We start from the raw sequence: 16,385 nt of genomic DNA, 5'->3' as shown, positions 1-16,385 counted from the left end.
AGATGCCATTGACTGCAAGTCAGTGCCTAAAGTTAAGCATGCACGTAAGTCTTTGCAAGATCAAGGCCATATATTGTATGCTCTTTGGGACAGGAACTGTCTTTTTATTATAGGTGCCTAGTACCTTCCACCACAGAGTCCCGATCCCTAACTGTCACCTTTAGGCGTTACCACAGTACAAATATTAACTAACAATAATCTGCTCTACGGAGAAAAATACCCCGGACCCTCGCTAGAACGCAGGATTTGGGATCCATGCACAGTACGGCATTAACACGGGGACCATGTTATAGTGGGGACCGTGTTAAAATGAATTCCAAGTAAAGTAATTAAATTTGGGATTCATGGCCACGACCGGGTTATATGCGAACTTGTGCTATATAGACGTGTGTTCTAGTGAGGGTCCGGTGTCCTTGAAAGATGGTGCAGTCTGTAATAATCTCAACTTTTAAAAGAAAGTGACACTGTGAATGTTCAAGTTGGAGCTAATGTTGCTGTGACAAGGATTCAGTGTCACCCCAGATTCCACTCACAGATCCCCTGCTTGCTGGGGAGAGATGCTTTGGGGGCATAGCACCCACTCTTGTGAACTCCATGGCCTTCTCCCCCTTCTTCTTGCTCCTTTTCCCCATTTCCATGGTGGGTATGGGCAGCTGCATGAACCCCATGGTGTTTTACACTCCCCTGACTCAGTCTTACAAAACCCTGTAGACAGAGGAACTCGGCACAGGGTGGTTAAGGCTCAGAAAAGCATTTAACCTGAGACATGGGAGTAGTCACATCCCTCTTCTGCCAAGTACATAGGCATGGGCTGAAGTGCTTTGCTGAACAGGGATAGCTTTACGTGTGCAAGGACTTTGCTGAACCTGGGCCCACAGCACCCGATCCAGCCCACTGGGAGTCTGTCCATTGACTCCGTTATAGGTTGGATTGTGGCCATTGTGGTAGGACCAAGATGACAACAAAAAAATTCCTTCTCCCACACCCATGCTTTTTTCACTAGGTGCCTCTCTGGGTGGCTGCAGGCCTATGCGGTATCACATAACGAACAACACATGACAAGGTGAAGATGTGCATGGGCAAGGTCAGGGGCCAAGTGTCCCCTTCATCCAAGAAGGACAGGTATTATTCACCTGACATCTCATAAGAACGGCCTTACCGGTCAGACCAAAGGTCCATCTAGCCCAGTATCCTGTCTTCCAACAGTGGCCAATGCCAGGTGCCCCAGAGAGAATGAACAGAATAAGTAATCATCAAGTGATCCATCCCCTGTTGCCCATTCCCAGCTTCTGGCAAACAGAGGCTAGGGACACCATCCCTGTCCATTCTGGCTAATAGCCATTGATGGACCTAACCTCCAGGAACTTATCTAGTTCTTTTTTTATCCCTGTTATAGACGTGGCCGTCACAACATCCTCTGGCAAGGAGTTCCACAGGTTCACTGTGTGTTGTGTGAAAAAATACTTCTTTTTGTTGGTTTTGAACCTGCTGCCTATTAATTTCATTTGGTAACCCCTAGTTCTTGTGTTATGAGAAGAAGTAAATAACACTTCCTTATTTACTTTCTCCCCACCAATCATGATTTTTTAGACCTCACTCATATCCTCACATAGTTATTTTTTTTCCAAGCTGAAAAGTCCCAGTCTTATTAATCTTCCCTCATATGGCAGCCGTTCCATAATTCTAATAATTTGTATTGCCCTTTTCTGAACCTTTTCCAACTCCAATATATCTTTTTTGAGATGGGGTGACCTCATCTGCATGCAGTATTCAAGATGTGGGTGTACCATGAATTTATATTATGATATTTTCTGTCTTATTATCTATCCCTTTCTTAATGATTCCCAACATTCTGTTTTTTGACTGCCGCTGCACATTGTGTGAATGTTTTCAGAGAACTATCCTCAATGACTCCAAGATCTCTTTCTTGAGTGGTAACAGCTAATTTAGACCCAATCATTTGATATGTATAGTTGGAATTATGTTTTCCAACATGCATTACTTTGCATTTATCAACATTGAATTTCATCTGCCATTTTGTTGCCCAGTCACCTAGTTTTGAGAGATCCTTTTGTAGCTCTTCGCAGTCTGTCTGGGACTTAACTATCTTGAGTAGTTTTGTATCATCTGCAAATTTTGCCACCTCACTGTTTACCCCTTTTCCAGATTGTTTATGAATATGTTAACTAGGACTGGTCCCAGTACAGACCCGTGGGGGACACCACTATTTACCTCTCTTCATTCTGAAAATCGACCATTTATTCCTACCCTTTGTTTCCTATCTTTTAACCAGTTACCAATCCATGAGAGGACCTTCCCTCTTATCCCATGACAGCTTACTTTGCTTAAAAGCCTTTGGTGAGGGACCTTGTCAAAGGCTTTCTGAAAATCTAAGTACACTATATCCACTGGATCCCCCTTGTCCACATGCTTGTTGACCCCCTCAAAGAATTCTAGTAGACTAGTGAGGCATGTTTTCCCTTTACAAAAACTATGTTGACTCTTCCCCAACAAATTATGTTAATCTATGTGTCAGACAATTTTATTCTTTACTATAGTTTCAACCAATTTGCCTAATACTGAAGTCAGACTTACTGGCCTGTAATTTCCAGGATCACCTCTGGAACTCTTTTTAAAAATTGGCAACACATTAGCTATCCTCCAGTCATTTGGTACAAAGCCGATTTAAATGATAAGTTACAAACTACAGTTAGTAGTCCTGCAATTTCACATTTGAATTCCTTGAGAACTTTTGTGTGAATACCATCTGGTCCTGGTGACTTATTACTGTTTAGTTTATCAATTTGTTCCAAAAGTGCCTCTAAAGACACCTCAATCTGGGACAGTTTCTCAGATCTGTCACCTAAAAAGAATGGCTCAGGTTTGGGAATCTCCCTCACATCCTCAACCGTGAAGACCGATGCTAGAATTCATTTATTTTCTCCACAATGGCCTTATCATCCTTGAGTGCTCCTTGAGCATCTTGATTGTCCAGTGGCCCCACTGGTTGTTTAGCAGGCTTCCTGCTTCAGATGTACTTAAAATTTTTTTGCTATTACTTTTTGACTCATTGACTAGCTGTTCTTCAAATTCTTTTTTGGCCTGCTGAATTATATTTTTACATTTCATTTGCCAGAGTTCATGCTCCCTTCTATTTTCCTCACTAGGATTTAATTTCCACTTTTTAAAGGATGTCTTTTTACTTCTTCTACCTTGTTGTTTAGCCACATGGCACTTTTTTGGTTCTCTTACTATGTTTTTTAATTTGGGGTATACATTTAAGCTGAACCTATATTATAGTGTCTTTAAATAGTTTCCATGCAGCTTGCAGGGATTTCACTTTTGGCGCTGTACCTTTTAATTTCTGTTTAACCAACCGCCTCATTTCTGTGTAGTTCCCCTTTCTGAAATTAAATGCTACAGTGTTGGGTTGCTGTGGTGTTTCCCCTACCACAGGGATGTTATATTTAATTATATTATGGTCACTATTACCAAGCGGTCCAGCTATATTCACCTCTTGGACTAGATCCTGTTCTCCACTGAGGACTAAATCAAGAATTGTCTCTCCTCTTGTGGGTTCCAGGACTAGCTGCTCCAAGGAGCAGTCATTTAAGGTGTCAAGAAACTTTATCTCTGCATCCCGTCCTGAGGTGACATGTATCCCGTCAATATGGGGATAGTTGAAATCCCCCATTATTACTGAGGTTTTTTTTTATTTTAATAGCCCCTTTAATCTTCCTGAGTATTTCACAGTCACTTTCACCATCCTGGTCACGTGGTAGGTAGTATATCCCTACCACTATAGTCTTATTCTATGGAATTACTATCCATAGAGATTCTATGGTACAGTTTGGTTCATTTAAGATGTTTATTTCATTTGATCTATGCTTTCTTTCACATATAGTGGCTCTCCCCCACCAGTATGACCTGTTCTGTCATTCCAATATATTTGGTACCCTGGTATTACTATGTCCCATTGATTATCCTCATTCCACCAGGTTTTTGTGATGTCTGTTATATCAATATCCTCATTTAATACAAGGCACTCTAGATCACCCATCTTATTATTTAGACTTCTGTCATTGGTATATGAGCACTTAAAAACCTTGTCACTTTTTAGCTGTCTGCCATTACATGAGGTAATTGAATGGGACTTTTTTTTCATTTGACTGTTTCTCATCAGATCCTACCTGTATCTTATCATCTTCCATCCTCTCCTCCTTACTAGGACATAAAGAATTTTCATTAATAGAGCCTCCCCTAAGGGATGTCTCTGTCCGAACCGCTTGCTCCTCTGCACCTATCGGTTTTCCCCCAGCCCTTAGCTTTAAAAACTGCTCTACGACCTTTTTAATGTTAAGTGCCAGCAATCTGGTTCCATTTTGGTTTAGGTGGAACCCATCCTTCCTGTATAGGCTCCCAAAAGTTTCCCCAGTTCCTAATAAATCTAAACCCCCTCCTCCCTACACCATCGTCTCATCCACGCATTGAGACCCCGCAGTGCTGCCTGTCTAACTGATCCTGCCTGTGGAACTGGAAGCTTTTAGAGAGTGCAACCGTGGAGGTCCTGGACTTCAATTTCTTGCCTAAATTTGTCCTCCAGGACCTCTCTCCTATCCTTCCCTATATTATTGGTACCTACATGTACCACGACCACCGCCTCCTCCCCAGCACTACACATAAGTCTATCTAGATATCTTGAGAGATCTGCAACCTTCACACCAGGCAGGCAAGTCACCATGCAGTTCTCCTGGTCATCGCAAACCCAGTTATCTATGTTTCTAATCATCAAATCCCTCATAACTGTTACCTGTCTTTTCCTAATAACTGGAGTTCCCTCTCCCGGAAAGGTATCCTCAGTACGAGAGAATATCATGACATCATCTGGAAGGAGGGTCCCAACTGTGGAATAATTTCCCTCTGCTCCAGTTGGATGTTCTTTTTCCTGAGACTTTCATCCTCCTCAACAGCATAGAGTCTGTCAGACTAGGGGTGGGACCTTTCTAGTGTGTCCCAAAAAGTCTCATCTATGTACCTCTCTGTCTCCCTCAGCTCCTCCAAAGCCTGTACACGGTCTCTGAGGGCCAGGAGCTCCTTGCACCAAATGCACACATATGCCACCTGCCCATGCATGCTGCATTGAGTACAATAAACTGGATACCCCCCCCCCCCCGTTGGTGCGTTATCTGTTTACTCCTGCAGCTTGTTCCTTTGTTTTGTTTTTATCAGGGGGTGTTTGGCTTTAAGTTTAAAGAATGTTAAGTGTATCTAGTGCCCCCCCCCCCCCCGACTCCTGCCTCTAAACTCTCTTGCGAAACACCCCTGTTACCCGCTTCTGTTTGCTAGTTCCTCTGGTCACTTAGGAGCGGGCTTTTTAAAGCTCTGGTCTTCCTGAGTAGCCCTAGGCCTTGCCTAGCAGGCTGCTGGGCTCAGCACACAGAGAGTCAGCACACGGTCCCACAACGAACAGACCACACAGTATATTTCAGTCAAGGAGCAAGTATACCATAAACACAGACACTACAGACGACAAACAGGTTATCCCAATGAGAGAGATAATCTCTCTGTCTTTGCTCTTGTGAAGTGACTTACATTATGCTAGGTAACATTCAGTGGTTCAGTCCCACCTTTTCCCAATCATATTCTTCATCTTTCTTCCATTCCACTTTATGTTATAAACCCGTATAAGGATCATTTTACAACCTCACTTTTATAATCTGCCCAATAAATATTTTATGAGCTGCTTGCCAGTGTGGAAGTAGGTTTTATATCAGACACGATGCCATAAGAATATTTAAAATCTAAATGTCTTTTTTTCCCCTCTTATACTTTTATTAAAAAACACTGCAAGCTATGATTGAGGTCTTACTCTTCCGTGTGATGGGACCTACCGACATAATATTGCAGGGGGGACGTTGCTTTCAAGATACTGATACAGATACAGATCCTCAGCAGATGTAAATCAGTGGAGATCCAGGAGCTTTACAGATTTACTGAGTGTCTTGTCCAATTTCTTCAGATCAGTGGGAGAGGAAGGGGGTAACAATGTCTTTATATCTTCACGATATGTGATATAGAAAAGATGTACACAATCTATATTATCTACAGCCGCCATCAAATTACACTGATGAAAGTCCATCAGGTATCTTTGCTTTGCATCTTTTACAATCAATATTAAACATAAATGCACATGTGAAAATCAAATTATACAACAACCATTCCCGTCAGCCCCTCCCCCCTGCCATGTCTTTTAAAAACAGAATATTTGGATACTTTTACTTGTCAATAACAACACATATGTGGGAGAAGATCAATATTGAAAGGCATGTCATGACTGATTATCCTGAAATCACATATTTTTGGATGGAATAGATCAAATATAATTTCAATACAAAGGTGGGGAGAAATAAAGAAAGAACACTATGCCTCTTTCTTGTAAAAAAAAAAACTGTTAAAATTCCAGACGAGAAGAAGTACAATTTAAGCCAAGAATGGGGGTTTTATTGCTTATTTATCGGACTGGTTAAGACTGCGTATTGGTGACAGATACAGAAGATAACATGTAATGGACAGGTTTCCTATAATGGGTTGTTAGCAATGCTGAATCATTACTTGAGACCCGGTCTACACCAGCTTCAGTTTTACTTGGTGCCTTTTGTTGAGGCTTGTTTTAATGGTGCTTTCAGGGGTTCCAGAGCCTGTTTTATATGTTCACGTGACATGCTGCTGCATATGTTATAGAACGCCAGAGATGGCCACAACCGAAAATAACTCTCTGAATATCACCCTAGCTAAGTGAAACATTAGCCACTTTGCACCAATGTATTCTTAGATCACTCTGTGTGAGGGATTAAAGGTTTTATTTCCAATTTTATAGTAGGCATCTCCATACAATTACATTTTCAGGAGCCCCGTTTAATGAGAAAGGTAGCATTAGGAAAGAGTACTTACAGATGAAGGATTCAGATGAGAGATTTGAGTCTGACAGAGAAAGGAGCATGTTTGCTTTTTAAAGGTAAACAGGAGAAGGGTTTACACATGCTTTTCCTGAAAACAAAGCTAGTTGGAAAACGGCCCTTTTTTTGAATGGATAATTGGGATTTTGATTAACTAAAAATTTCATGAAAATTGCCTGCCTTCCTTGAAATTTTTTTATCCAAAAACTGAAATGCACAGAACTGAAAAGATTGTATTAGAAAATAAAAAATACTTCATTTTGGGGCAATTTTCAGGTGAAAATATTAAACTTTTTGCAATACCAATATTTCATTTTTTGGTAGTTTCCAACTGAAAATATTTTGGTTTGCCAACACGCAACCAAAACTCAGTTTGGGGGTGTTTCAAGTTTTGACAAGGAATTTAAATTTTCTGTGGGGAAAATATGCAACATTTTCCAACCAGCTCTGTATTGGATCTGGTGAACCCAAAACTCCCACTGAAGTATGGCGTTCACCCACTGGGTGGAGTTTGGGGCATGCAAGAAATGCAGGATTTGATTAACTTTCTTATGAAATGGAAGGCTTGTCTACACTAGAAAATTGAACAATTGCTGGTTGAATAGGTGGACAGCCACCACTGTAAGCCCAAAAGCAAGATTTGCCTTGCGGTTTTGAGCTAAGGACCATTTCAGTTTTGCCTCACGTCCACACTACTCCTGTACTACACTGCTAATGCCTCACATCTCGTGGCACAGTAGCCCTAAGCAGATGATTCTAGGAAATTTCAAAGGGCCTTTTAGGATACTTTGGGGAGCCCAAGGGAACTGCTGGAGACTAAGTCAAACTCCCATAATTCCCTAGCAGAAGCTCAACTAAGCCAGCTAGCCAGAGAATACCAGATGGTGCCCTGTGGCTTATGATTGGATGTTAAAATAAACAACTGACAATATGTGGATCTTTAGGAAAATACAAATTGTTAATTTTGATTCGCCTATAAAAGAGGACAAATAAGTTCAGGATGAGTGTATATTTTAATGAGGCTGGTGCAGCATGCCCAGTGTTTTCCAAAACGATGTCAGCATATTGTTTACCAGTAGATAGACTGCAGACTTGGGTTTAGGCCTCTTCCTACTGCATACAGCCTAAGGCAGGTTATAAAGATCCACCAATCATCAGGAAAGTGCCTCGGCCCATATCCGTTATCAGCAGACCCAGGAGGGAATGGCAGAGGCTTCTGGCCTTATCAGAGAGACTAGTCACTTCTGCCCTGGACATACGTAGCCATGGACTGGACTCCACTGGACTCCATGTCACAGTGACTTCCACCTGGCTACCAAATTACCCTCTGATTTCAGTGCTAGCTGCTCTCTGCTGGTCACAGTTCCCTGACCGTTGCCATGGTGGTGCTCTGCTCTGTGGGCTTCGTTGCTTACTGGAGACTCCACCTGTCACCTGCCAGCCCCACCACCCTCAGCTCACTCCAACCATAGTCTCTCAACATGCCTTTCCTCCAACCCTCTCTATCATTTTCTCTTCTCTGCCTCCCTTTTGTTTCCATGAGCTCCACGGCCTCCTTCCTTCCTTCCCCTGCCTCCCAACCTCCCGGGGGTAACGTGCTTTCCCACTAGCCTCCTTACAATGCTCTTAGGCCCTGATGTGGCCTTTGGATCTGTGGGTTGGACCCTTGCAACCACGTAGATTGACTTTCGTGAGACACCATATGGAGAGCACAGCTGCTGTTTTGCTCGGAGTGCTGGTTTCTTGGCTTGTTCATCTCGCTGTGGGTCTCACTAGACTGACTGCTGCCACCATGTTTCATGTGTCATGTGCTGGAGGATATCAGGACTCCATGTTTCTAAAGCTAAACTGTCTGTTTATTAAGAACCATTTACAGAGGTTGCCAGGGCTCAGAACATGGACGGTCTGACCTAGAGGTCAGAGCCTAAAGTAGAGTCAGGGTCATGGTCAGGAGTCATGCCATAGGCCACAGCTAGAGGCAGAGGCAGGAGCCATGCCTGCGGGTTAAACTTGAGCCAGAAGTCACACCAAGGGTCAACGCCAGAGTCAGCAACTGGAGAGCAAGGAAACAGGAGTGAGAACCAGGCAACCAGGCAGGAACTTGGTCTCAGCAGGCTGGTCGTCATCAGCAGACCAAGCTAGCAACTAGTTGCTCAGACAAGGGGTGGGAAAGGAACAGGAAGCTTTATAGCTGGTGATGTCCAATCAGCAATCCACTGCTAGTCACCTGACCCTGCTGAGTCAGAGGGTGGAGCCTCTGGAAGTTGGGGTGCTAGCTACGGTTCCCTCATCAAACCTTGCAGTACGGTGGTACAGAGGGTAAGGCTTTTCTTGGCTCCTACATGGGTTTGAGACCCAGGGTGCCTGCCAGAGGTGCTACAACTGCATGCTGGCCATGTACAGGTAGCCTGCCTTCCTCCTGCAGCCTGTACGCCACCTTACAGGCAGATTTTTATAGGGAGGATCCCACCCACATGGATAAGATCCTTGGTTCATAGGTGATGAGTTTGAAAAACTCTGGTACCAGCTAGATATTGTATGTTCAGAATACATATTTGCCCTGATCCTGTCATCCACCACGCGCCCTTGTGCCCATGTCGCGCTCCATTGATTCCATCTCCGTAACGGCAGCAGCTGAGGTATCCACGTAATCCCAGAGCGCCAGCAAGAGGGAGGGGGAGCCGCACAAGCAAGTGGTGGTCATGCCGAGGCAGAAGCAGCCAAACACTAATCTCAGGATTCGTGCGGGTCAGGTGACTAACACGCCAAGAAGGGAATGCGTGTGCGATGGTGCCCGTGCATAAAGGCTGGAGCTGCCCAGAAAACACACTTAAGTTCTGGGACTGCATGAACAATCTGTGAAGGTGGCAAGGGTCCGCTGGACAAGTCCCATTCACTTTGTGCTCCCTCCTTTTGGCCTATCTGTAAGATGGAGATAACGGCAGCTGGTCTCCCTTATAAAGAGTCTAAGATCTAAAAGTGCTGTATAAATGCTAACCATGATTGTTGTGTTTTATCACATTCCTGCCAATTGTCTTTCCTGTTCCTCCTTATCCCTTTCTTTTTAATAATAGCAAAAATTAACAATATTTTCAACTGGGATTTTTAAAAAAAACCAAAGGATTTAGGGGCACACTTCCAATTGAAAGTCAGTGGGCCTTGTAGATGGAGGCACTGTGGCCTAGTGGCTAGTGCACAGTGTTGGGACTCAGGAGAATAACATTCTATTCCTGCTCTGCCACTGGCCTGCTGGGTGACCCTGGGCAAATCATTACACTACTCCGTGCCTCAGTTTCCCCATCTGTGAAATGGGGATAGTGATACTGCTCTCCTTTGTAAAGCATTTTGAGATCTACTGCTGCTAAGTGCAAGGGAGTGTCCCTCTGACAAATTCAAAAAACCTCCTTCTCAATAAATAAAAGACAAAGGGGAATATTTTGATGACATAACACTGGCATACCATTTCTGCAGATAGACTTAGGTATGTTGGCTCCCTGTGAATCTGTTCTGGGTTCTTGTGCTTCATGTGAGTGACTTAATGAAATGGTTTCGGATATCTGATTGATCGAAGCTTATTCTGTTCCAGGCGATGTGGATACAGCAAAGCTAAACAAGATCCAGAAGAAGAAAAGATGCACTTTCATAATGGCCATAGTAAGGGAAGATTTAAAATACATATATGCATTTGTGACTCAGCTCCTATTTCTGGCTTTGCATGGTACTAAGAATAATGAATAACAATTGAGATTTCTTCAGCAAATGGTCAGTTGGTATCCAGTAGAATCAGTTGATTCTGTTATGCAATAAGGCCCCGATCCTGCAAAGACTTAAGAACATGGCTAACTTTATGCATAAAATAGTCCCGATTGACTTCAATGGGAGTACTCGTGTGTGTAAAGTTAAGCATATGCATAAATCTTTGCAGGATTGAGGCCCAAATGAGTGGTTTAATTATAACTTCCCTTTTTAGTCAGTAATATTTCAACAATTTTATTGCTTTCCTCAGTCCTCTACTACATGACACACACAATTTTTAATCTTGCTTGGTTAATCCATTGACGCCAGGCACTTTTGTAGTTTGGAGGAATGAGCACAAGGTTTGGAACCTGAAGGTTTTTCTCTTTGCCAACAATGTGGACATAGCCCACCCCAGCTCTCTGGCCCAGTTTCCCAGCTGTATAATACTTCTCCTTCTGCACTAGGGTGTTGTGAGAATTAATTAGTTAACAATTGTAAGTAGACTTGAACATGTGAAGTACTACTGTAGCCCTTCTATAAATCTAGGGTCAGACTTTACAAAACTTTTGTGAAGTGCTGTGGGATCTATAGATGAAAAGAGGGAGGTGTTACTTATTTAAAGCATTTTTACCTTTTCTGCACTAGAGTATATTCAAATCTCTATCACTGCTATTTAACACAGGCAGCAGGAAGCCAATCAATTCAAGGACTGCACTGTGAACCTCTTACTCAAACTGATGAGTAGTTACTCTGCCAGTAGCTTCAATGCTTCTCAAATAATAATAACAACAATTCTTGTGAAAGTACCTTCCCACTCCTCAGTCCATGGAAAAAGCCTATTATTGATTTTCTTTATTATTATTATTACATAGGAGTGCAACCCTGAAGGTGTGTTATATTGCAAACATGTGATCTGGGCAGTTTCTAATTCATGATAACACTATTTGAACTAATGTAGTTGATTAGGTGATAGGCGTAAATCATTGCAGCTCCACAGGCTGAGGGTGATGGTTTCTTTGGGCCAGATTTTCAAACGGACTCAGAAACTCCTGTTGTTCTCAATTAGAGAGGAGATTTTCAAAGATTAGGAGCACAAATCAGTCAGGGGAAGAAGTCTCCCCCCATGTGTCTAAATGGGAACTGAGCTCTTTTGAAAATCTGATCCTTCATATTTCTTCCCTTCTGGCCTTTTACATTCAGTCCACCTTTCGCCTGGCTGGGTTGTCCACCTAGGCTGTCTTCTCACTATGGTCCTTATTCCATAGCATTGAGCACCTCACAGAGTTTTAATGTCATAACATACCTGTGAGGTGGGGCAGTATTTTCAAGCTTTATACATGGGGATCTGAGAATAAGATCCAGTTTTGTAAAGGTAATTAAGCATTGCTGTGCTCAACATTGCAATGCCTAATGGATTTAGAAACCTACATCTCATTTTTCAAAAGTGATTTAAGCACTTAGGAGTCTAAATGCCATAGACTGTCAGTGGGATGTTGGCTCCTGAAGGTCTAAACACCTTTTGAAAATGAGAGTTAGGCTCCTAAATCAGTTAGATTTTGCAACACGGAGCGCAGCAGAGCCTAAATACCTTCAAAAATCTGTTACATGCAGTGTTGCTGTAGCCGTGTTGGTCCCAGGATATTAGCAAGACAAGGAGGGTGAGATAATATCTTTTATTGGACCAACTTCTGTTGGTGAGAGAGACAAGCTTTCGAGCTCACACAGAGCTCTCCTTCAGGGGTGAGAGAAGACCCGAAGAGCTCTGTGTAACCTTGAAAGCTTGTCTCTCTCACCAACAGAAGTTGGTCCAATAAAAGACATTACCTCACCCACCTTGTCTCTTTAAAAATCTGTCCCTAAATGATTGGCCCGAGTCACACAGGGGATCTGTGGCGGTGCAGGGGATTGAGCCCAGATCTACTAACTCAATTCTAACACTCTAGCCACTGCTCCAGCCAGCACTTATATAGCTTATAAGTCTGTATATCATTTTAGCTGAACAACACCCCACGGTTTTGAATGTAATAAGGAAAGTTATGTGTATACCATATTCTTCTTAAATAATGCAATGTAACATTTTTCCGGTAGTGCTTACCTGCCTTGCATTTCAAGATACAAAGTATTAAAAAAGTGTTCAGGTATTCATTTTTGCATGAAAATCGGTTTTCTTCGACAGTGTTCTCCAGTGTGAGTAAAGTCAGCACAAAAGACAAACGTAGTGTTATCCTCAACCATCTCTACTTGTGCCATTTACATTTTAATTTATGTTTACAGTTAAATTGCCAGGAGTAAGGACTTATATTGACCCACATACCTATGAAGACCCCAATCAAGCCGTCCATGAATTTGCCAAGGAAATTGAAGCTTCCTGCATAACAATTGAAAGAGTTATCGGAGCTGGTATGGAGCTATGTTTAATGACCATCTTCTAACTGCCATTAACATCCTGGAGGAGCTTATAGCATTGCTGTTCAAAATCACAGAACAGGCCGGTCAAATATTTGTATTGTGTATGCCCATTGTGAGTGGTTACCTTAGTATACGGTATGTGTGAGACCACTACTGGAATACCATGTCCAGTTCTGGGGTCCATGCTTTAAAAAGGTTGTTGAAAAATGGGAACGGGTTCAGAGAAGAACTCTGAGAATGAATTGTGGTGTAAGAAACACACCTTCCAATGTTGTCTGCTGCATTGCTATAGGCATATTGATCCCAGGATATGAGAGAGACAAGACAGGTAAGGTGGTTTTGGGTTTTTTTCCTATCATTTTTTATGTGAGTTCATCTGAGAGCATAGTGATAGAAAAGACAAAAATGCCCGATCACCCGTGGGCAAACACTTTTCACAAAGCTCCATATCTTATATTTCAGTACACATCTTCAAAGGAAACCTGCACAACATCTCAAAAAGACAGTCCTGGGAACTTAATTTCGTAACTCTGCTAGACACCAAAGACCACGGACTTAACAAGGACACTGGTTTTATGTCTCATGACCACAATTTTTAGCACACCAGACTGTCCGCTACCCTTAACTGCCCACTTCAAACCTTTTATATATAACAATCTAACCCTCAATTGTCCACTTCCTTTCAGGTGACCACCTACAACATGTTAGCCCTTATGCTTAACAATCTATTCCACGTTGTATTTAGCTCAGACATTCTGATTTCCTTCCCCAGACCTGAAGATCTCAGTGTAGCACTAAAGCTGTACTTTCCACCAAGAGAAGTTGGTCCATTAAAAGATAGTACCTGACCTCAACTGCCTTGTCACACACCTTATAATGAAGACTAAAGGAGCTCTGTCTATTTAACTTACCAGAGACAGGGTTCAGAAGTGACTTGATCATGGTCTATAATTACCTACATAGGAAGATCATAGAATCATAGGACTGGAGGGGACTTTGAGAGGTCATCTAGTCCAGTCCCCTGCACTCAAGGCAGGACTAAGAATTATCTAGACCATCCCTGACAGGTGTTTGTCTAACCTGCTCTTAAAAATCTTCAGTGATGGAGATTCCACAACCTCCCTAGGCAATTTATTCCAGTGATGTCTGATACTAGAGGGTTCTTTAATCTAACAGACAAAGGGATAACCTGATCCGATGGCTGGAAGTTGAAGTTAGGAAAATTCAATCTGGAAATAAGGCAGCTTTTAAAGTGTGTGGGTCTTTAACCATTGGAACAACTTACCTAGGAATATGGTCAATTCTCCATCACTTGGAGTCTGTGAAATGAGGTTGGGTGTCTTTCTAAAAGAAATACTCTTGTTCAGCCACAAGATTCTGGCCTCTATAACAATCTCTAGTGCATGAAATTCTATGGCTTGTGTTACACAGGAGGTCAGACTAGATAATTGTAGTCGTCCCTTGTATGTTATCCTTGTTTATCATTGACCGTCATTTATTGTTACTAATATACTGAAATGTCCATCAGTGTGCAAGGTGCTTTTCAGACATACAGTAATTATTTACTTTGTTCTCTTCAGGTGAATTTGGGGAAGTTTGTAGTGGGCGTCTGAAACTGCCTGGAAAACGCGAGTTTCCAGTGGCCATAAAAACCCTCAAAGTGGGCTACACTGAAAAACAAAGACGAGATTTCCTGGGGGAAGCAAGCATCATGGGACAGTTTGACCATCCCAACATCATTCACTTGGAAGGTGTTGTCACAAAAAGTATGTACCCACTGCTGTAAACTTTCGCTCATTGATGGAGCAGATAGGTCAATATTAGCTATAATCCCCGGGAGTCAGGAGAACTTGTTCAATTTTAAAATAAAGGTCGCTAAACTTGTCATCTCTCACAAAAACGGCCAGGAAGGAACATTGTAGTTACTAAAACTACAAACTAAAAGAATCACAGGTACTGTACACACACGATGAGAGGTACTCCCTATCCTGAAGAGTTTACAAGCTATTTAGACAAGACAAATGCATAAAGAGGTGAAGTGACTTGCCCAAGGTCATCCAGCCAGTTAGTGACCAGAGCTGGGAAAAGAACCCAGGTCTTCTAAGTTGTAGTATTACAATAAAGTTATCACGATTGGATTGGCCGGGTTACCCAGAACATGAAGGGATGGTGTCATGCTCCACCTTTCCCTTCCTTCCTCCCACTCTGCTGTGATGCAGTTAAATAATGCAGCAAGTTCCCAGCCTGCAATGCTGTGAGTAAACTTATTTTTGTTGCACTGCGTGGCCCCTTTACTGGGGATAAAAGATGCCAGTCGGAGCTCTGGTGGCAGGGGAGTGGGGCAGAAGCACATCTGAACAGGCTAGGACTATGAATAACCTATACTAATGGCCTGTCTACATTATAATCAGAACCGTAGCACTGGCGCTGGGGCAGCATGAGCAGCAGTACAGGCTGGTCACTCGAATACATACCCAGGGTCCCAGGTGGGCTTGTACAATCTGTGCTACGACCTGGCTTCAGTGCTGTTGTTACTCAAGCTAGCTCCACAGGTACTGCACTTCAGCCACTGAGTCTCTTGGGCTTCTGGTCCGTTGTGAACTGACTCCACTTGTATTAAGGCCTTAGCGAAGGTCCTTTCTGGATTTGCCTTGTCCTCACCATTATTCCTGCAACTATTCAGGAGAGAGTGGAATATTTTACAGGCATAGTTTTTAATTCAGTGCCCTTGGCTCACCTGTAATCAAACTTCAAACTAAAAGAACTAGAGTTGCCCTGCCTTAGGTTAACAGTCTGTTTCTTTAAGAAGAGGGAGGATCCTGAAAGAAGTAGCTCTGAATAATCTAATGAAATTCTGGATCAGCTGTTGCGTTCTACATTCAAAGTCCCCTTTCCCTTGGTAACTTCATACTCACCGTTGGTGTAAGCCTGTTTGTTCACTGCAGTTGAAATTTAATATATATAGTCTCTTCGGATCCCAAACCCCAACATTTTCAAGGGCTGGAGGAAAAATAATTAATTTAAATTCAAAATCAAAATGTAATCTAAATTTAAGTAATGTAAAACCGTTTTTACCTTCACTTTCAATAGTCCATCCAAACTTGTAGCCACTGAGCCCTTTCTTGGGTCAGATCTTTATCAGGCTAAAACTCCATTTTTAAAGAAAACCAAATCTTTAAATATAAACAACAAATACAACGAAGTCCTGGATTATTTACCTAATTAACACACAGTCAACTGAAAAATAGAGTGAATTCTGGATAATAAATATGGGGAGAGTTT

At 42.4% G+C, this 16,385-nt stretch overlaps 1 protein-coding gene across 6 annotated transcripts in view; it reads left to right on the top strand.

Moving 5' to 3' along the window:
* The window catches only part of EPHA5 (EPH receptor A5), a 321,089-nt gene that overhangs the window by 262,180 nt on the left and 42,524 nt on the right, over positions 1-16,385 (top strand). For all 6 annotated transcript variants that reach the window (XM_084626024.1, XM_084626023.1, XM_084626020.1 and 3 more), the window contains 3 exons: positions 10,543-10,610; positions 12,969-13,094; positions 14,684-14,869. In XM_084626024.1, the coding sequence (XP_084482150.1) occupies positions 10,543-10,610; positions 12,969-13,094; positions 14,684-14,869 (380 nt within the window). The remainder of the gene's footprint in view (positions 1-10,542; positions 10,611-12,968; positions 13,095-14,683; positions 14,870-16,385) is intronic.

Source organism: Lepidochelys olivacea (assembly GCF_965140295.1).
Source record: "Lepidochelys olivacea isolate rLepOli2 genome assembly, chromosome: 4".
Taxonomy (NCBI): Eukaryota; Metazoa; Chordata; order Testudines; family Cheloniidae; genus Lepidochelys; species Lepidochelys olivacea.
This window is presented reverse-complemented; position numbering and strand designations above follow the sequence as displayed.